The sequence below is a fragment of the Rhincodon typus genome, chromosome 22, assembly GCF_021869965.1.
Source record: "Rhincodon typus isolate 14 chromosome 22, sRhiTyp1.1, whole genome shotgun sequence".
In the NCBI taxonomy this organism is placed as follows: domain Eukaryota; kingdom Metazoa; phylum Chordata; class Chondrichthyes; order Orectolobiformes; family Rhincodontidae; genus Rhincodon; species Rhincodon typus.
Genome location: NC_063353.1, coordinates 12,622,716 through 12,646,085, shown reverse-complemented (window position 1 = coordinate 12,646,085; position 23,370 = coordinate 12,622,716). Strand labels below are relative to the sequence as shown.

At 39.3% G+C, this 23,370-nt stretch overlaps 1 protein-coding gene across 1 annotated transcript in view; it reads left to right on the top strand.

Moving 5' to 3' along the window:
- Positions 1–21,392, top strand: part of LOC109930157 (neurotrophin-3-like) — a 24,165-nt gene extending 2,773 nt beyond the window's left edge. The window contains exon 2 of the mRNA XM_020529699.2: positions 20,598–21,392. Coding sequence (XP_020385288.1) covers positions 20,598–21,392 — 795 coding nt within the window. The remainder of the gene's footprint in view (positions 1–20,597) is intronic.
- Positions 21,393–23,370: the final 1,978 nt, after the last annotated feature.

Below are 23,370 nucleotides of genomic sequence, written 5' to 3'. Positions count from 1 at the left end.
TGATGCTGCTTGGCCTGCTGTGTTCATCCAGCTCTACACCTTGTTATCTCTTGTAACAGTGACCAGGTTTAGCGTAGCTCTGAATGACTGGTGCTGTCGCTTCTGTCTTATTTGTAATGCGAGAGGAGCACCCACTTCCCATGAAGGTGAGACTGAGAGAGAACCATTTACCCTGGAGTCAGAACGTGCCAACATCCTGGATCGACGTGAGCAAACTCACCGCAGTGGGTGATAGTTCTGACAATTGCCACATCGAAAGACTGCGTTCCTAGCTCTTTACAGAGACTATCATATTAGGACACCTGTAAATGAGGGTTAAGGTCAGCCTGGAGATGATATTGGGAGATTCTTGATGGCTTTGGGATAGACAGACAAGGGGAAATCGGATTGACCACACTGTTCAAATCTTGATTTCTTAGCAACTGGAGGTAAATGGTCTAATTTAATCTCCCTGTACAACTGGGTATGGCTGGAGTGTGTGCATTGAGGTGTTTCATACGGACGGGGAGGGGCTTTCAATAGGCCAGGAATCAGGTTCACAAGTGATATTGACAGTGCAGGACCCCCGGAGGTTCCACCTCCCCACCCGGGTCAAATGAAGCTCTAAACTGGGGAGAGCGAGTTCCGAAATGAGCGAACGTATAATGTTGTTACATAGCGACACAAAAATGCCTTCGTTGTGAAGAGACCCTAAACCCCAAATCTGCCGGAGAGAATGAGCAAGTGGATGAAAAGAGACAGAGGGCGGATTTTGTGCTTTATTACCCGCTGTCCTACACGAAATGCAGAGGAACTTTGGGCTTTCAAACTCCGAAAAAGAAAACTCCCTTTTGAATTAAGAAGAACACATAGTCTCTCACACACATACACACATACATCTATCTTCTGTAATCCTGTACCAAACATTGATTGGAATTCCATTCCCCCACCATCCCGCGTCAGGTCTGAAAAAAGTGCTCAAAACAAAAACAAAATTATATGAAAGTGCAGTTTGGGAGATGCCAATGAACATGACTGGAGAGGAGTGGGTGAACTGTGGCCAGGGAAGGCCACACGGCAGGATAGGACCTGGGGAAACTATGATCCCTCACCAAAAACACACTAATCTCAATGATAGGGAGCTGAATGTTCTTATCTGCTTAAGTACTATATACTGGTGAGGAAAATGAGGAATCCTAAGGGTTAAGCATACTTAGTAGTTCCCTAGCTTGCAGAATGCGAGTCCATCAGGAAGAATCAAATAACACTGTTAAAGCTGCCCCAACTGTTTTTTTTTGCGTCTGTGATTCTGTAAAATTGTTTCTGAGTGATTTCGATGAAAAGCAGATTCAATTCCACAAAGCAATGCGCGCCGTCAGTATTCCTGCAGACTCGGACTGCTTCTTCCTCCCTTAATTTGACCATAAAACACCAAATACTTCAGCAAAGGTGTTAATAAAAAGCAAATGAGACTCCAGGCTGCGTAGCCTCCTCAGGTGAGAAGGACCATTAGCGTCTTTCGCTTTAAGAATTTATCACCTGCAAAAGCTACTTCAATGGTTAAATACGTAAGAGAATGTTAAGACTCCCAGTTTGAGAAAATTCGTTCAAAATTGGATTTTGGGTAGGAGAGAGTGTTTCTATGGATAAGAGCGACACCTCTCGACCAATCAGCTCAATTCTGGTTCAGATCTGTCGCAAAAATGAGTACATGTTTGTGCTCCAACATAAGTGACATGTGCTAATCGGTTACATTTGGCAATTACTCAGAGACCAAAATAGCTTTGATTCCTCCTTAAATGTAATTTTATTAAAAGCTCTCTTTATTTACCTGTCACCTTTTTTCTACACAATTCCAGTGCCAATGAACTGAACAAAGTCTTAGGATCCTGCTCAGCACTTGAATTGATTTCCATCATTTTAAAGCACCTCTCTAAACGTGCTACTGTTTGATCATACAGAATATTCCAAACACTTGCTAAATTTTAGCAAAATAGGCTGAAATATATTTAACTTACCAATGAATCTTTCTAAAAATACCGAAAGAATTGCCGATGTTGTAAATCAGGAACAAAACCAAAGTTGCTGGAAAAGCTCAGCAGGTCTGGCAGCATCTGTGAAGGAAAAAAAGAGTTAACGTTTTGGGTCCGGTGATCCTTCCTCAGAACTGAATCTTTCTATTGGACGCGTAGGCAAGTTACACCCCTTTAATTTCACCGTTTTTTTTTCAGATTGAGTGATGGCATATCTATGGATGCTAACTTTTGTTTTCTGAGCCCAGCCCAGACTATTGAGTTTAAAAAACTATGTTAGTACTACTCCCACCAAGTTAACTCGCTGGAGAAGTATCATTGGACATTGCATTATGTGACAATGTCTGTATTAAATGTCTGTTACTTGCAGAAAACTGAACAGAATGCAGTGAGTTTTACTAGAATGGTACCAGGCATGAGGGATGTCAATTGTATGGAGGGACCAGAGAGACTGGGACCTTTTAATGTTTTGATGGGATATAGGTTAGGGTCAGCCAGCACGTGTTGTTCATGCTTAATTGACCTTGAAAAAAAGTGCCTTGCTGACCATTTTAGAGGGCGATCAAGAGTCAATTACATTGTCATGGGACTGAAGTCACAATATAGATCAGACTGGGTGAATACAGTCAATTTTGCTTACAAAGAGAGTGAGTCAACCAGATGGATTTTTAATGACAATAGTTTCATGGTCATCATCATTGGACCTAGTTTTCAGTTCCTGATTTTTCAAAATATTGAACTGACCCCATTGTCTCTAGGCCTTCAGTCTGGGCCTCTGCAGTGATATCACCACCGTCACCACCTCAAGAATTGTCCTCCTTAAAGCAGGAAAGGTCAGGGGTAGAATTAGTAGCAATGTTACACATAATCAAGGATTTTACTTGTGCCATTAGGGAGAAATTGTGTTACTTTCAATAGCAGGTACGTCAAAACCAGAGAGCATCAATTTAAGATAATTGGATAAAAAGGATTATGGAGAAAATGGAGATTTTTTGCATAGTGAGTTAGCATGATCTGAACTGCACTGTCAAAAAGTCTTGGAGGTAAATTCAGTAGTAATTTTCAAAATGGACTTGATATACATTTGAACAGGAAAATGTGGAAAGAGGATAGTTCTGGAAGAGAACTAACGCTTGCATGATAGAATGAATTGACTCCTTACATATGCAGCCATTCTATGATTCAATAAAATTATTAAGCTAGCATTATTGAAGTGAAAATGTCATATATTAACTGCATGCTTCTCAGTTCGTATTCACCTTAACTGAAACTATATACTATGTTAACAGACAACTGCACTGTATTGTCAGAGGCACCAGGTTTCAAATGAAATGTTAATCTTGTTCAGGTGCTTGTACAATAACAGGGTAGAAAGTACACCTTCTGTATTCATTTGGCTGTGATGTGCAGGTCATTAAAGTGAAAGTTGCAAGACCAAAGAAGTGTAATTTCTATCCTTTCAGGTCACTTACTTGGCGAAGAGCAGAAAGCGTACTAGGTTTTGTAACAAATGTATATCTTCCACTTTCATGATTAAAACAGATTAGCTAGCTATGTATCACATATTGTTCATGGGAACTTGCCACGTGTTCAGTCACTATGACATTTATCTAGAAAAACAACAGCAAATGCACCTCTAAAGTAACTAAGCAATGGCAAAGTAAACTGGATGCTGAAAACCTGGAATCTAAACAGCAAACAGAGAAAACAATGAGCAATCTGCCAACATCTGCGGATAGGAAAACAGAATTAACATTTTGGATTGTTGGCTTTTCATCAAGTGATTGACATGATACATTAACTGTTTCTCTTTCTTTTAATGCTGTCTGATCCACTGAGTGTTACCAGACACTTTCTGTTCTTGTCTCAAAAGTAACTAATTAGTTGTGAAGTACTAGGCTGAGAAATATGCTCAGAAAATTTATATCATGATTTATCAATTCAATCTTTCTAACATACGTATAGTTTTACTTAAACCTTGTTAAAAGAGCTTGGACATGTCTAAAAAATCTAAAGGATAAACAGCATGAAAGTAATGTTGGCTTAATCAGTTTTGAATTTTGCATCACACGCCCCAGAATTATCATTTATTTGCTGAACAACTAATGGAAAAGACAGTGAAGAAAACCAAAGACAGCTTAGGGAACAAAAGTTGCAACCTCAACACTTCGTTCTACAAAATGCATTTTGAATATCGTAAATGAGCCCATTACTTTAAGTTAATGGCAGGAAGTTGCAGATCAGCAAGGAAGAAATCATAGGGTTCTGCCAGTTCGTGCAACAAATTCACAATGTAGAATACAGAAGTCAAAGGCAACATTGCTCTGAACTTCTACATGGTTGGATTCATTACCAGGGATATCATAAAGATCATACATAGTTGAGTATTCAACTGTATCAACTGTTACATCCTGCTTCAGTGTATATTAGTTTAGAATATGCTAATCTAAAAATGTGGTCATCTGATAAAGCTGACAGAGAAACTTTTGAGCTGTGCAGCATTCCTCAAATTCCAGGATGTACAAACTTCAGAAAAAGGAGTAAGTCAATTGGACCTTTAAACCTGTAGCATTTGTCAACACCTGTCTAACTCGAATCCATCTTCCTGCATGATTGCCATATCTCTTAATACCCTTCGCACCTAATAAAATATATCAATGCCTTGCCCTACTTAATAACTGAGCATCCAAGCTCTCTGGGGTATAGAATTCCAAGAATTCACCATCTTCTTAGTGAAGATATTTATCCTCATATTAGTTCCTAAATGGCTGACTTCTTATTTGAGACTCTGACCCTGTGTTCTAGATTCCCCAAAGAAGAAAAGCATTTTCTCAATATCTAGACTGCCAAGTACCTTAAGAATCTAAAGATTGCAAATACATTGCTTCTCGGTCTTCTAAAGTCCAAGGAAGGTCGGCCTATTCAATCACTTCTTATAGAAAAACTTCCCCTTCCAGAAGCCCAAGTAGTGAACATTTTGTATTTTCTTTTGGACTAGTAAGTTCTTTCTTTGGTAAAAGAGACCAAAACTGTACAACACTTTCCATGTAGGGCCTCATCTATACCCCATATTTTTGTGGTAAGGCCCCATTGCTCTTATAATTCAAATCTTTTCAAACAAAATTTGACATATTACTTATTTCCTCATTGTTTGCTCCAATGGTATATAAACGTTCTATGAAACTTATACAAGGACAATTCACTTTCTTGGGATGCAAATGTTTCCCACCCTCTCATTTATTGAATTGCTTTCTATGCTTTTCCTACTAAAGTGAATGACTGCACATTTTTCTAAATTATATTCTCAGTTATGGTTGGGCCCACTCAATCAACCTGTCTATGTTCCTCTGGAGCTTCAATGCATCCTTCCCATTGCTTTCTCTCCTATCTAACTTTTCATTGTCAGCAACTGTTGACACATGATGATTAATCTCCTCACCTAAACCATTAATATGGATTGGAAACAGTTGAATCCTAAGTATAGATTGTTGTTACAACCATTGTGTTTTATGTCAGTAAATCAATGCTTATTCCAAGCTAATAAAGTTTTTCCACTCCCGTGCATCCTACCTTTATGCAATAACTTTACATGTAGCAACTTAAAACAAGTTTTAAGAACTCAAATACACTACATTTGCTGATTACCACATATCCAGCTTACTAGTTAACCCCGCAAAAAATTCTAACAGTTTTGGTAAACACAAGTTCCCTTTCATAAATTAGCATCAAATTTTCTCAATCATATGATGATTTCTGTGTGCCCAGTTGCCACATTCTTAATGGATTCGAATATATTGCTGACTTCCGTTGTTACTGGCTAACAGGCCTATCCTTCTCCATCTTCTCACTTCCTACTTTCTTAAATAGCAGAGGTATGTTTATCTCCCATTTCACCAAAATGTTCTAGAATTTAAGAAATTAGATAAGATCAAAACTGATGCGTCCACTATCCCTGCAGTTACCTCATTTAAAATCCTAGAAAACAGGTCACAAGGTCCAAGGTGTCTATTACCACTAAGTCCTATTAACGTTTCTAGAAATTTTTTTACTTGCGGCACTTGTCAGTAATGCACTTGCCTTTTACTTATTTTTCTAATTAACTGGCTCAGAGATATTATTACACACCTCCGGAGCAGGTGGGACTTGAACCCACGCCTCCCAATCCAGGAGTAAGAACACTAACTTGGCTTTTTATTATCAGGAAGGGATCTACACAATGAAAATTTAAATAGTATGCAAGTAACAAAAAAAATGCATGTGACTGCTTGTTTTCCTGATCATACTATTGAAAAACATTTTGGGATAAGATTGACATGATAAATTGAATTGACTCAAACTAAAGCAATACGAAAACAGGCATTAAACAGTAGGTGAAACTGTAAAGATGTGGCAGATAATTGTGCTGTAAAAAACTCACAGCATTGAACTTTGTAAATAGATTTTGATTCAAGAATGCAATAGTTGACCATAATTTTGTTTCACCTTCAGATCAAACAGCGTATTGATTCTGAAGCTGTAAGGGTTTTGCATGTAATTTACATATGCTAGCAGTGCTTATGAAGAAAAGAACTACCAGAACCATGTATTTATTTAATGTATTGAGGTACTTTTTATTCTATCTATGGGTTACTAACTATTGGCACCCTTTCTCTGCACCAAAACATTCCTGTGAATCTTAGGAGTCCGTTAGCCAGTTCTCACTGTCTGTAGCAGACTGTCAGTGTTCCTGTTCCTACTGTGGGGTTTGAACACCTTTCATACCGCTCTATTGCCAACTAAGGTAATCCAAGCTGCTCCTGTCCATCTAAGTCTTAACTGACTTCACCTGGTGAAGGAGTGGCACTCCAAAAGCTGTGATTTCAAATAAACTTGTCGGACTTTAGCTTCGTGTCATGTGACTTCACCTGATAAAGGAGCAGCGCTCGGAAAGTTTGTGATTTCAAATAAACCTGTTGGACTATAACCTGAGTGTCATATGACTTCTGACTTTGTCCACTTCGGTCCAACACTGGCACCTCCACATCAATATTGAAACAAGCTACTTGTTCATTTGTTCATGTTCTTTTCTCTTTGTGATCCAAGAATCACAAAATTCTTGAGTAACTCATGGCCACAGAGATTCTCAGTGTTTATAATGAGCAATCCTTCTTTGACTTCTCTGACCTCTTGTGATTTACCTCACCTTCCTGGTTGCAATTCCATTCAGTCCTTGAGTGACATGTTTTAATGGTTGCATTACGCATATTCAGAGTGTCAAAGTGTCATGGTGAAAGTTGATGTGCTGAGTTATAGGTTTCCTTCTGCTTATTTTCATTGTATTCCTTCTCTTCAGCTCATGCATCTTCTCTGAAAGGGAAGTCTTATGAATGTGATATTGTTGCTAAACCTAATTTGATAAAGAAAGCAAGTACTAATGATTATTGGCACTTTACATGCAACTTGTTGTTTTGCAGTGAATGTACACACATTATTAGTTACGGAACAGTTGCACTGTCACCACAAACAGTGTCCTTAGGCCAGAAAATGTCTCTGAACCTAAACCTCAATCCTGGTCTATTCATAGGGCGTAAGAGCTTCATATAGGGCGTGCTACATCAAGGTCCCTGCCTGTGGCACAAATTAAATGCAGTTTTATCCTGTACATTGAAAGAGATGAACTATGTGGGTAATGGTGAGGCCAAAAGGTACAGGAGATTGGAATGTGAAGTGCTTTGCTACATGAAGTTCAGAGAGGACAAGTGAATAGCTTCAATCTTGTTTGGATTTTGCTATGGGCAATCAACATTCTTTCCAGCTGCTACTTCTCTTGTCTCTGTTTGTACTCTGCTGTAATCCTTTTCAAATGTTCTCATTACCTCTCTGATATACTGCACCCATATCAAGTAACCAGAGATTTTAGCCTTAACAATAAACTTCAGAGAGGTTTACTCAGGCAAACGTAACTGACTCTTAATGGATGAGGGGCATGGCATAAAAATACACCAAATTGGCACTATCTTGTTTAAAATTGAAAAATCAAAGTCCAGGGGCCCAGGCTTACTGTACCAAAGCTTAGGTGGTGAGCTAACATGAGCTAACTTGGAGATTAAATAATGCCAAGTTTATGTTTTAAAAGCTTGTCAAATGTACAAGAGAAAACTTGTGCAGGGAGGGCATTAATCATGCCTTGCTCTGATCCAGTTAAGAATTGTTGAGACAAAAAGAGGCATAAAACTTAAGGAAATGTCACTAACTGAATTCAGACTAAACAATTGGATAGATTTGTGTGAGAAAAAACATCTTTGAAGAAATGTTGAAGGAAGATAATTGACCCATTAACGTGCGTTGGGAATAATGCTATAGATTGATTTAATAAGATCATTGTGAGTGGATTGAACTCCATTTGCATTAACAGAATGTGAGCTAAAGAATATTGATGGATATAAAATGTAGTCATCAGTTATATCTTACAATTTAATGCATTGGCTAGGATGCAGATATTTTGCAAAATGTATTGACTTAAATTATTGGCCTAAAAGCAGAAAATAAATCCTTTGGATCTTGCCATTCTATACATTACATGTTGGGGTGTGTGATAACTGATACAAGTTGTTCAAGATGGAACAATCATTCCATTTCACTCTCAGGATTATAATTCCCCTCCATTGCGATAATGGGTAATGTAGATTTAACTATAAGAAGAATGCAGAAATAAATTTCAGCTTATGGCACTAAGAACCACCCGGTTTAGGGGTGTTGATTTTATTTTGTTCTTTTTGAACTTTATTGGAGCGTGCGATTGTAAGTTTCTGACACTTTAAGATACATACACTTCAATTTGCTAATACTCGCAAAAATGTCATGATTTTAAGGTTAAGCTACTAATGAGGCAAAAGAGAAGCATAGAATTTTGCAGCACAGAACAATACTTACTGAGTTTGCCATAGCTTTTTGCACTATCTATCTACTTAGTCCCATTGTTGGTACTTGTATCAATCTAATCTGTGATGGTGGTAGCATCCTGCCATTTGTGTAAGATTATGGGCATCCAGCATATCAACTCCACTTGGGTTGGACTAGTTTCAAATGGTGCTTTCTACTAATGGGTGAAGAGACCAATTTGTGACAGGCAGGCTATGCTACAGTACCACATACGAGTTGGTTTTCTGGCGTCACTGTGGGTCATTGTTCTGGCTGTTGTTGCCTGTTGCCAGGTTTCTGTAGTCCTTGATCATTATAGTGACACATGTGGGCAACAGGTGATGTTACCATTTTCCTCTATGCTCAGCAAGTAGCTCCCAGGTGAAAGAATGAGTGCTTAGTATCTTCATGTCATCCTTGCAAGCATCCTTGAAGTTATTCACTTGATGTTTAAAGGCTGTTATGATTGCTGCTTTCAGTTTCTGAATGGGAAACATCCTATAAACCTCTCACTTTGTTCTTCTGAAATATGTGTTGTTTTATGGCAAATGGGAATTTTTCTCTTCATTTACATAACATTAATTCTTCTAACTTTGAGATTCAGTTAATTTTTTTTCACTCTCATGAAAAGAGTTCCAGTTTCTCTAGTCTCTGTCAATAATTCAATGATTGGTTTTCATAAGTATGTTTAAGCTTTGCTTTCCTTCCTAAAGAAGGATGCTTAAAACTGGACACGTTCAACTCATGTATGTCAAAATGATGATGAATTTAGTTCCTCACCATGATTTGTACACAATACATACGGCAACATTAAGCAACAGGCAAACTCAAGTATCCAAAGTTTCCTGATCAGAATGTATCACCCCAGCATTAGCTCCATCAAAACAGTATTTTGTTGCTGCCTCAACATTGAATTGCCATTGAATAGAATGAAGTTTTTTTTCAGTTTTGTAGATATGAACTAAGCTAACCATGGATAGTTAAGATTTTTCCATTTCAAAATGTTCTTTTAATGGCATGATATAAGCTAATTGCTACCAGCCAAGCTCTCCAGCACTGAACATTAATAGTTGTATGTAGTCTCATTTGTTTGGGTTTAAATCAGTGTTGGAGATTTTAAAAATGAAAAGTTCTCTTTTCTTGCTTTTTTCTTTCTTTTCTAACCTTTCTTGTCCTCTTTCTTTATGTTTCTTTATTTACTTGATTTGATGTTGAATGTATCCATTCTAGTTTATATTTCTTTTTTTCCTATGTCATTGATTTTTCAATCTGACTATCTAAAGAGACAAACAATTGCTTTCCCTGTTCACCCAAGCCCAGGTCTGTTTCCCTTACTAGAACATTATTTACCTTTAGGAACTTATGTTAAGAATGTAAAAACCTAAACTTGTGAGAACCCCTCTAAATGACAGGCACTGATTGATATCATATCACAAACTGTGTCCTAATATTCTAACTGTAACCTAATCAACAATTTATATTGCTTTAGCATTATCTTGATTATCAGCATTATTTCTCTTGTTTGTAGTCTGTGACCCTATTTATAAAGGTGGGTGTACACACACCCGTTAGCCATTTTGTCAACTTGGCTTTTCGCTTTTGAAGATTTGTGTATTTGAATCCCTGAGTAACTCTGTTTTTCTATTTATGTTATAATTTCATGTATATTTCCTGTCATTCTTTCTTCCAAAAATAGAATTTTGCCCCCCAGGTGGGGCAAATGTTGTCCATTGAGTATGCCATAGCTTTCTGCAGGATTTATCCACTTAGACCCATCCTTGATGCCTTTATCAATCTAATCATGTACCTGTCTTCTTCTGTTCTCCTTTCTGAGGTTTGGTCCATGGACATTGTTTGGATTGGTCCGTTTATGGGCAAAATACTGCAATTGTTTGCCATTGCCTTCTGCAGGATTGCTGACCTGGAGATTCTCTTGCTTTCCTTCCAAAGTGTGTTCTGTTACAGTTTTGCACACAAAATTTCTTCTGCCCAATTTCCTCATCTGTCTATGACTTCTTGTCTTAGCTAACTGGCTTCATCACGAGTGATCTCTTACCCTATTTTTACATCATGTACAAATGCTAACATTTCACCTTTAACCTGAACCTAAATCACTAAAGCATATAATAGTCCTCATATTGTCTACTGGGAAGCAACATTATATATTCTTCCAAAGTGTAAAACATTACAGACAATTATTTTCTGTCTATTTTTCTTTAACAATTGCCTTATCAATATTGTTTCATTCCTTCAGTACCATGGAACATTTTACCAATTTCCTATATGGCACCATAAAGCCCTTTTGAAAATCTTTTATACACATCCATTGGTTTTTATAAATTAGTACACTCCATTATTTTTTAAAAGAGTGTTATTAAATATACCAGACATGACTTATCTTTTGGAATATTTGTTGGCAGTCTTTAATTAGTTTATGTCTTTCTCATAGGCAGTAGTTTTATATCTTTTTATGGCCTGCAGAATCTTAACATGTGTTAACATAAGGCTGGTCGGTCTGAAATAACGTGGTTCATTATTTTTCTCCTTATTGAACAGAGGTGATACATTGACAGTGCTCTAATAGTCTTGTATACTCCAAGGTACTAAATCAATAATTGTGGTCCAACCTCTCCTATTTCCTCTAATTTGCCTCAGCATTAGGATTCTACCAGTTTGCTGTCCTTTCCAGTTTGTGTTGCAAAAATATTTCCAATATTGCTGCCTTATCGTTTATTATTCCATTCGATTGTTCCATCTCTTTCCCTTGTCCCCTATGATTCTCATGAAATACTGGACAGTTCCGTGTAAACTGAGGCAATGTATCCATTACACTGTTACTTTATTCACCACTAGAAGATTTTCTTTTTCATCACAATTGACCCCATTGTTCAATTATCCTTCCGCAGTCCATGTGTTTATAAAATTCTTTATGATTTTCTATTATGTTACCTGTCCATACTTCTTGATATCTGCCTCAGTCTTTGTGATCATTTTTATCTTCTCCCATGATACCTTCTAAATTTTGGTTACTTTATTTTGAATCATTTGCCCTGGATTTTTCATTCTGATGGCTTATTTTGTTTTCACAACTACTATAAGAAGCAATAGCCTTTGCTGCACCACAGTTTTGTTGTTTGGATATATGCATCATCGGAATCCTATACGTTTTCTCATTTAATGTGTCTCATGTCTGTACATGGTCTGCCTGCTTATTTGTTCATGCTAATTTATGCACTTCTTTCTCATTGAGTATAGCCTTCGTTCAGCACATTTTTAAAAAAAATCATTGTTTCCTGGCCTTGTTTAATTTTTGTAATAAGACTGAGTATATATTTATTTCCCACACATTCTCAACCCTTACTTTATCAACTTATGATAATTCATCACCTGGAATTAAATCAAGTATTACTCGTTGGATAACATAACAAGCTAAACAATAATCCTGAGAGCAGTGCAGAAGGCTCTTCTCCTTTTATCATTCATACCACTCTTTACCTAATTTACCATTGCATCATTAAAGTCATACATTATTAAAGTTTATCTTGCAAACATCCAACCATAAAATTTTAACTGTGCAACATGCAATCAAGGCAAAGGAACAAATTTGAATTATAAGCAAAGATACCTAAGCTTTTGAAGTCAGATCTGTTGGACATGTGGGCTGCTCATGACCTTAGGCTTATAAGCTGGACTCATTTAGCTCAAGTCCAAACTGGAGTCTTCAGCACCTTCATAGGTGAATTGTGCCAGATGATATATTGGTGCAGAAGTTACTGTGCATGCAGTGAATGTCTGCTGGAACTATGTAGGTCACATTGGAAATCAGCAAGCAATAGTGATTTGACTTCAGTGCTGCAATTTTTAACCCACCAGTTAATGCCCTTCCTCAACTTACACAGCAGAACATGCTTTCAGCAGTTGAATGGATCCCCTGCTGGCATTATTTAAAAGGGTCAACAGCTACCTGCATGTTAATTGCTAGTTGATTCCTTTGGGCAGTTAATATCCTTTTTTTTGAAGTATTTGGTACTTTCTATAGTATTTTCGTGTTACAAAAGTTTACAGGGAGTGATAATCAGCTGTTGGAGGACTTTATGCTGACGTCTATCCATCTTCAGTATAGTGACTTGGCCAATTACACTTTGGTTGGAATGTAACTTTCATTGTATTGCATTAGAATGTCAGCTGTGGTCTGTTGGTGTAACGCCAACATCTGAAAGCAATGTGTCAGAATCAAGTCCAACTCTGGGGGATGACATAGGTTGGAACTTCCAGCAACATTGCTCAAATGAAGGTGCTGTTTTTTAGATGGGACATTAAACAAAAGCCTCATTTTCTTGTTTGGATGGATGTAAATGAATGTGTGATATTATTTCAAGGAACTGAGATGTTATTACTGTCATCACTAATAGATAATCTTATTATCACACATCATTATCATGGGATTATTTCTGGGAATTTGCTGAGCTCAAATTAATTACCGTGTTTCCAATTTACAACAGTAACTGCAGCGACTACACTTCTAAAAGCATGTCATTAACTGTAAAACACTTTCAGACATCTGGTGGTTGCGAAAATTGCTTGATAAATGAAAGTCTTTCTTTCTTCCTTCCTTCCTTTCTCCTGGGCTTCATTTGTTGGGTTCCTCACAGGTGTCACCAGCCTTGTTGTAAGTTGGGTACCCTCTGTCCACAAGCATTTGGTTGTAAGTCTGTTTCACATTGCCGAGTAGTCAGGGAAGGTGGACTGCAGCAGGATGGAAGCATCATGGCAGTCTCTGGAATAAACACCTTTTTGAGGCTGTACAGTGATGGAATGGAAGTCCTTGCAGTTGTTGAGAAGTACTGGGTGGTCTGGGGTTACCTTATTTGCCACACCCTGCGTGTGTGGGAAGCTGGTTAGAGCAACAAATCCGAGGGTTAGCTCATTCTGACTAACATCATCACAGGCAAATTTTCCATAATTGTACAGCCCTGGCAATCAAACCATCAGTCAGCTGACATACAGCTTTGTGGGTCACTGACCGTGAGATCCTGCAAATGGCTCCACAGGGCCCTGGAAGGATCCAGAGACAAGAGCTTGAGGGCAGTGGAAAGTTTGACAGCCACTGGTAAAGCATGGTTACCAGATTCTCTCGGTAAAAGTCTTGTTCCAGCAGGCTGCACATGATCTGACATGAGATCCTGAGATATCAACGTTCCCACATTTTTGGGGATGTTTACCCTCTGCCGTGACTCTCTGTGTGACAGATATGGCATTATGTGAGCTGCACCTCTCAGCGGATCATTTCACTCCTGTGGAGTTAATTGTGAGAAGGCCTGTCTGTGCTGCTAGTGCCTTCAAAATCTTCAAAGTTGTTAAAGCACCCACTCATCATGCAAACAAAGTCTTTCTCAGAATCAGGCAGGAAAGCAGCTGTGACATTGCAGTACTTATTAACGTTTCCCTGTCAGGCCTTCAACCCTGTCAACTAGGGCTGTGTTCTCACCTTGCTTTCACTTTCCTGTTCTGGGAAATCTCAAATCCAATTCCCTATTCACCAATAGTACTACACCTTGTCTTTGCTCTGTCACTGATCGTCACTGCATCTGTGTGTACAATGCAGAAATAAAAACCACCACATAAGAAACAATCTAAAGTAAATCTATAATTCAAAGCTTGCAAACATAAGTCACCCAACTACCTTTGTATCTTTATTCATTCCTTTAGTTCCCGTCTCTTTGTGTCATAGTCTGTCCTCGTGTTTGCATGCAGTGGTTGTAGCAGGATTGTTGGAACATTGCTGATTTTCACTGGGAGACACCTCCGACTGACTGGGCACCCAGCTGTGGAATGCACCATTATGTTGTAGATGGAAGCTGTGTGGGCCGTCTGACTGATAAGTATCAGTAAGGCTACCAGCAGAGTGGCAAAGTTGGGAGGGTGAATGCTTTTTTTCCTGAGAGAGGACACAGGATTTAATTCCACGGAGCCCACTGACACTCCTCCACAGGGCGGTGTCATAGCAATCTTACTCAGTGCCATTGCAATGCATAGTCATGTTGGCAACAGTCCCTTAAGAACACTCCGACTTTGACTGGCTGCTGTTGTATTGCAATGGACTGGACATCAGGCTTCACATGCTATATCATGGTTGGATTGAGAGGCAGGTGAATGGAGCTGGACATTACGTTTACACTAGAAAAGATCAACTCCATGCTCTGGGCAAAGCCTTGTACCAAGTTAGGTCTAGATTCCTCCTTGCCATTGACAACAGACCTTGGGACAGACTTCCCATCTCACCAAGCATTTTGTTTTGCATATTTTAATCGACATACTTCTGTAGTCCGTTCCCTTGAAGTCCTCATCTGGAATGCACTGCACAGTGTAACAAACAGACTGTCTACAATCAGCATTACCTTCAAGCTGTGCATATGCACTACACAACAGTCCTTAACATGCAAGCCATGCTATGCAATAAACAGGACACATAACAAAGAAAAAATTAAAAGGATTATATATTTTTTAACTTTATTTTCTGAATATGTACCTTTTCTGTTCTACCTATTTCACCACTGCATTTTGGAACTGGCAACCCATGTTTCAAAAAATTTATATTTTGACAGAAAATAAATGGTTTAGCAGCTAATGAAGCTTTGTTAGATTAATGTGGCCCCTTAACAGGTGTGACAAGGTCACTCTCTCATGTTCACAATGTGTACATACTTGGGGAGCGCCAAAACAGCAATGAGTGAGCTTCTTTGCAGCTGTCATGCAAATGTAGTCATCTGCAGCATTGCAAGGGTTAAGACAGTACTTCAGTACAAGCTACAACAAAAGCTGTATCATCAAGTATCTAGCTGAAAAGCAGACTTCATAGGAAAAGACCAGCTGCTGTGTATTAGTGAACCAACCTGTTGCAGCCATTTGGGAAGAAAATATGTCCTTTTGTTCAGACTGGGGATGTTCAGCTCTCAAGAATCTTAAAACTGGGCAGTATGTAATCTCACCTGGTCTTTGCACAAATACCATGTGTGAGCTTTCCTTTCAGGATTAATGTGCATGCATTGTTGCCATTTCTTTATAGCATTCAAATAATTACAGCATGTATGCAAATTAATGTGTATGTGCTCTTCCATCGTTCTCAATTGATGGTGCTGAAGGGCATGCAAAATGGAGCACCATGCACAAAGTAGCTCTTAAAGGGGCAGATACTTCTGATAAGACTTTTTTTTCACTCATTTCTGATGGATATAGAATTGCTGCAGTAACAGATGAGTTATGATGAATGGTCATCTCATGTTAATTCCATTTCTCTCCACAGATGCTGTCTTACTTTCTGAGTATTTCTAGCATTTTTGTTTTTTTTTCCAGATTTCCAACATCCTCAGTATAAAATTTGGAATAAAATCTAAGCATTGTGCCTCATGGTCTGTCAAAGACTGACAAAGGGTTATGGGAGAAGATTTCTTACTTTGATGTGTTTCTCCTGTGTGGTGAGTCCCTTTGTAAGTCTGTTCCCCATCAATACCAAGACAAAATTGTCCTGCCCTTTGTAGACAGGTAAACCCCTTTCTATGATGATGGCCTAGTAGTTTTATCGCTGGACTACTAGTCCAGAGACCCAAATAATGTTCTGGGGACCCTGATTCAAATCCTGCCACAGTAGATGTTGGAATTTGAATTCAATAAAAAAAATCTGGAATTAAGAGTCTAATAATGACCATGAATCCATTGTCGATTGTCAGAAAAACCCATCTAATTCACTGATGTTGTTTATGGAAGGAAACTGCCATCGTTACCTGGTCTGGCCTACATATGACTCCAGACGCACAGCAATGTGATTGACTCCTAACTTCCTTCTGGGCAATTAGGGATGAACAATGAATGCTGGCCTAGCCAGATATGCCTTCATCCCGTGAAGGAATAAAGGACAAAAAAAAATGACTTCACTTGGGCCAAATTTATAACACTCCCCCAATTTGAGTACATTGTCATACACAAATTGCTTGCCAGGAGCTCATTGAGAAAATATATTCAATTCGCTGTCAGGTGCAAATCTCACATCATGATGTAACCCACACACATGATGATCCACATACATTGCAAAAGATTTTCTCTGCTTTACTTTAAGGCTATGTGCTGTTCTCTTTTGAGCCTTCTGCATAGAGCTTTGCATGATAGGGGCATTTATGTGAAGACTGTGTATTGACATTGGTGCATTCTATCCATGCACTTGCATACTTTTCAGCATGATGGGTCACAATTTGAGTGCACACATTGACAGAGCTGTTATGAAAGTTAGCTGTCTCTGAACTTACTTCTCCCGGGTTAATTACTCATCACGGGTACAGCTTTGGAAAAGTTTTAAAGGGAGTTGATGCAAGATATGCTCTTATGTCACAAGCAAAACAAAAACTGGGAGGCAGCTGCATTCCTGCATCTCCTAAATGCAGGTTTCAGAGGAGATTTTACTGTAAGCATTGACCCAGAGGATCATCAAGCACAACAAGAACGAATAGCAACAGAAAGGTGTATTTTTACCGCATAAGCAGCTTTATCGAGCTGGAAAGAAAATTAGACCCCTGGGGTAAGGAAGGCAAAGTTAGGAGGGGTGACCGAAAGCTTGTTCAAACAGATCCATTTTCTGAAGGCAAGAGGTGATTACAGAGTAGTTTATCCACAAAAATTAAAAAAAGAAATCTGGTAATAGAGAAAATGCAAATATTCCTGAAAAGTTTTTATTTAAAGTGATTTATATGCATTTACTACCCCCATCACATTTTCGTACAACTTACGTACACTGAAACTAAATGTTTGATTAGTTAACAGTTGTTTATGCATCTTCTGACAAGGTTTCGTGTACATAGTGGATAGATTTTAACACTTTCTAACATAATAGGTTTTCTTTAGAGGAAATGCTGTGTTGACATCTTTCGGATAAGTTGTTAGTTGTATGTTCTGCTTGACCTGTTATGGGATAGCAAAGGTTTCCTTGGTGCTACTTCTGATATACCACTCCTTGAAATGATTTGCTAACTCCAGGAAATATTACATATTGCTTAGATGAATGGGATATAATTTCCCCTCCTTGGAGGTGGCAGGTGAGGTGGTGAAAAAGGAAAATATTTGGGTGAGTTGGCCATGGTAAGATACTTACCTCCTCCTTGCCACCTTACCAATTAAGTGCTAGCCAACGAGATCCATCAGGGATTTTATTGAACCACAACTAATTAAGCCCCTAAAGCAGGCAACTAATGGCCAAGCAAGAGCCTCGACTTACCACTTCCCCAATTTCCTGCCTCCGTCGTATGTGAGAAAAGTGGCTACAGGAAACCAGGGCAATCTGGCTGCCCAGTCTGGGGGCTGGGTGTTGGAGGCATTGATAGTAGGGAAGCCATGTACCTAAAACTTGCCTCCAGTCTCTCTGACCCCTTCTCCCCATGACCCCCATTCAGTGATCACCACTGAATCCCTTGAAGAGTAAGCCTCAGCCAATAATCTTTAGCACCCAGAAGGTGTCAGCTTTGATTGGCCAGCAGCTTCTGGTGATCCAGGATGCCAGTGTTGAAGCCTGTGATAGGCTGAGCAATTCTCTCGAGCTGACTGGCGCATGATACATCGGGTTATCTTGGCATTGCCAACTAACCTCCTGAGTCACAAAAATGGAAAACCATGACCACAGAAACATATTGTCACTGTTTCAAAATAAGGGGTTTTCTATTTAAAAACAGAATTAAAGAAGAAAAAATACATGTCATGGAGGGTTATGAGTCTTTGAAACTTTGATCCTCAAAAGGTGCCAGAGGCAGAGTCTCTGAATATCTTTACGGCAACGTCAGACACACCACTGAGAAGCAATAGGGTGAAAGGTTATTTAGGGAAGTTGGGAATGTGGAATAATGAGATCAACAATGACCTTGTTGAATGGCAGAGCATGGTTGAGGGACCGAATGGGCTATTCCTGCTCCCAACGTATATGTTTGTTTCTTTGTACTGTACAGAAATGTTATAGATTGCCTGCTTCTGTTACAGGCATTGTTCATTTATTGATGAAGGGAATTGCATGAGAGATAGAAGTATTATCCTACAGATGTCACTTTATTTCTTTGGCTTTCACGCATTGCCGTGCAAGTAATGCATACTTATAAATGAGGTGCAAATGTATATCTGTCAGTGTGTCTGCTGAGCACACTTATTTTCCCGGAAGGTGCTTTTACTCGACATTAGGCTTGAAATTCAATCCTCAGGAGCCTGGTGAATGGGTGTTAATCTATTAAACTCGAGCAGCTTTCCACATCCAGGCAGATGCCTGGAACAAGCCCTGTGCAGGTAAGCTTAATAACCATATATGTGCAGATGATTCTGCAACAATCTCATGTTGTGACATTGCAACACTGGCTCAGTGTCTTTATCTGGCCTCTCTGGGAGCACCTGGGTCTTCTGCAGCTTAATGGTCACAAGAAATATAGGACCTTCACAATCGTTGGTTTCGTGTAAGTTGGTAAGTTTACATTTGGCTGTGTTCTTGGACCTGTGCCTCCCTCATAATGCGGACAAACAGAACCACTACAGAATAAAATATGTTGAACCGTTAAGCTCCAGACAGAAATTGCAGTGAGCTATATGATTGGATCAAAAGTTCGACATTTGTTAATTTTGGGAAAAATTACATTCAGAGCATTTCCCCTGCCCTGTGCGGTCAAACAGCCATCTTCCCATCTTTGATCTAAACAGATGTGGTTGAGTAGAAAAATAAGCACTCTGGTTTTTAAAAGCCTCTATTATTTTGTGGCTGGATTATTTGTAGCAGTGTACAGGATGGTCATTCCATTGGTGGGGGCATGGTAATAGCTGTACTGCAGCATTGCACACTTGTTGCAAGCAAGGGAGACAACTGAAATCGATGGCTCAGAAATCAGTGAAATCTCTTTCCAAACTGGATTGTACCCGCCCTTCCTCTTCCTGCGCCGCCATCAGCATGTTTTGATGTCAGGTGCTGGAACTGTTAGTTTCATTTTTATTTGGCTTCTTCTGAAGTCCAAATCTTTTTAGAAATTATTGGATACAATAAATGTTGAGGCATTTCTGTGAATCATTGGAAAGTTACACTTGAAGAGAACCACTGTTCGGAGTCGGAGAATCACTGACAGCAACCTGACCCCCTAAACTTGAAACGGTTGTCTGAAGCTCAACAAGCTGCAATTTATTTACATGGCTTAACAGCAGTGCCAGGATTGGGGAACAATTTATAATTTATGCGCTTGGTAAAATGCCATTTATAGCTTAAATTAGGCAAATAATCAGACTGAGAGATGGAAAGGTGTTGATTTTTATGTATGCTCATATTAAATAATAATGTCATGTGGATCATGAGTTTGTTTCCTCAGTAGGAGACCCTTTTTTTGTGTTCAACTATGAAGAAATTGATGAAATGCAAATAATGTTTCAATGCTAGGTTGCACAAGCAACCATCGATACAATACTGTGCACGCCGTGCAGGAGAGAGGGGATTTGAACAATTGGGTTTACAACATGATTCTAATTGTGAGAATAACTTAAAAAAGCATGGTGTGACTGGGGGAGGACTGGTGTTTGATGCGATGGCCTGGTTGTGATTTCTGTTATAACTGTATTGTAAGGCTTGGTGACCTGCACTATTTCTCTGGATGGACCTTAACTAACACTGCCTTTTTTATTCCCCAGATTTTACAGGTGAACAAAGTAATGTCTGTCCTCTTTTACGGCATGCTTCTCACTTATCTCAGTGGCATCCAGGCTACAACCATGGACAAGAGAGGTTCGTCCGAGGACTCTGTGAGCTCACTCATCATCAAAATCCTCCAGGCGGACATCCTGAAAGGCCGACTCTCCAAGCAGAGTGAAGAGCTGAAGGAGAAGTATCAGGACACCGAACAGAAGGGTGACACCCAGAGGGATACAGACTCAATGGGGAATACGATATCTGACTTCCAGCCGATCGTCTCGGTTAATGCTGAGTTACTAAGGCAGAAGAAGCGCTACCATTCACCCCGAGTGCTGCTGAGCGATCGGCCACCTTTGCAGCCGCCCCCTTTGTACTTAATTGAGGATTTTGCAGAGAGTTTGGAGATGGACAACAGAACAGCCAGGCGGAAGCGATATGCAGACCGCAGGGGGCATCGCGGTGAATACTCTGTGTGTGATAGTGAGAGCCGCTGGGTGACGGACAAAACAGCGGCGATCGACATCCGAGGGAAGCAGGTGACCGTCCTGGGAGAGATTAAAACCGGCAACTCTGCCATCAAACAATATTTTTACGAGACGCGGTGCAGAGAAGCCAAACCGGTTAAGAATGGCTGCAGGGGCATTGATGACAAACATTGGAATTCGCAATGTAAAACCAGCCAGACCTACGTCAGGGCACTGAGCACTGAGAACAATAAATATGTAGGCTGGAGGTGGATTAGGATAGACACCTCCTGCCTCTGTGCATTATCCAGAAAACTAGGCAAATCGTGATTCCTCGCCCCATCCCCTTTTCCTCTTTCTATGTGAATATATAAATTATTACTTTAAATTATATGACTTTGCATGTAGCATATGAATGTTTATATTATAGTATAGTTCACGATTTTTATTTATTAACAAAAAGGTCAACTCATCAGACAAAAAAAATTGCTTCTTACAACTCGCCAAAACAAGATAGCTAAGTTGTGCCTTGCTTCCAGCATCATTAAAAGTCGTCGGACCAGTGTTGCTGTGCATTAGTAACTGGTCCAAGGGTTTACCTCCCCTGATTATTTCCTCGCAGCCACTTGTTGAAGTCAGTATTATTGTCAGTGATTTATAAATGGGATTTGGGAAGGCACATGTAAAACCCAACCACAAGCCATGGCTGCCAGTCTTGAAAGTGCATGTCTATCCTTAAAAGCACGGAGAATGACATTTGCAGTGAGACTGAGAGAAGGAAGCTAGATCAGAGGGAATGCTGGCAACACCATCTGTGCAGATAAAGCTCTTCCATATGTTTCACTCATTCCGCAAGAGCTGCTCTTTCTGGGAATAAGATCTTTGCAGCATTGGAGAAAAGACTGCTGTGAGAGTTTTCTCTCTCTCTCGTTCCCTCCTATCGGTACTATTTTAAAATTACTCGGCACAGCAACCAAATTCAAATTTTTTTAATGTTGTTTGCTGTATTCACTAAATTAGACCCTTTTTCTAATAAATCCTCTTCAAACTGGAAGACTCCATTAGCCAGAATTATATCTGGAGAGAACTGAATTCTGTTTTCTTCTTTTGTCAATTCCCTTTGTTTTACTTTACAACAAATTTAGCCAGCCTGTGATTGCCCCCATTAATGGGGAAAGGAAAATTCTCTGTGGTGCTATGCATTTGAATGCTTTTTCTTTTGCAAAAAAGTTCAATACTTGCCAATGAAATGTCCAATGAAGCTCATGGTTGTGGAACAAAGTAAAGATTTCCTATTATGTGTCAGAATGTTAGCTGTCTTATACCACCAAAACGGTGATTTCTCTTTCCCCACTCATGTCTGAACAATAATAATCAGGTTTACATTCCGTGTAATTTGAACCTCCGCCAAGCATCCAGTGTTACAGTCTCTTACTGCAAGATCTCTAAACAAAATTAACTGTTCTTTAAGAGATAGTAGGAACTGCAGATGCTGGAGAATCTGAGATAACAAGGTGTAGAGCTGGATGAAAATCGTTTTCTGAAGAAGGGTCTAGGCCCAAAACGTCAGCCTTCCTGCTCCTCTCATGCTGCTTGGCCTGCTGTGTTCATCCAGCTCCACACCTTGTTAACTGTTCTTTAAACAATAATTATAGCCTGGAGTTTTTTGTGGGAAATATTACCTTCGCAAATTCCTCCCACAGAAAAATGCGATCATAACCTACCATAGGAGGCACATGTAATCTCGCCTCACGTTAGAGCAGACAGACTGTGGCTGGTGACAGTAAAATGGATTTTGTTTAAGACAATACAACGACTTAACTTTGATCCTAGGATATCTCGGTCAAGCACAAACACAGATGCCAGTGAATGCCTACCTTTACAAATAAAAGAATTCTACGTGCACGCAATAGAATGGTTCCTTAATGGTTGATTGTGCAGTACCAGCTTTGCCAGGTGAAGCACTGAAAACACCACACTGAAGATGTGAAGAGTATATCTATTAGTTCAGCTTGTGTGGTTGAACAGTACTCTTCATCAACACACATTGTCACTAAACTAATAACTGGAATGAGCAGATTGCCATATGAGGAAAGGCTAGACAGACTAAGAGTTTAGAAGATTCAGAGCTGATTTAATTGAAACATACAAGATCCTGACAGATCTTGACCAGGAGATAGTTGAAAGGATGTTTCCTTGTGGGAGAATCTAGAACTAGGGGTCATAATTTAATAATAAGTCATTAAAGAGAAATGAGGGTAAAAAGAAATTCTGAGGGTTCGGAGTCTTTGGAATTCCCTCCCTCAAA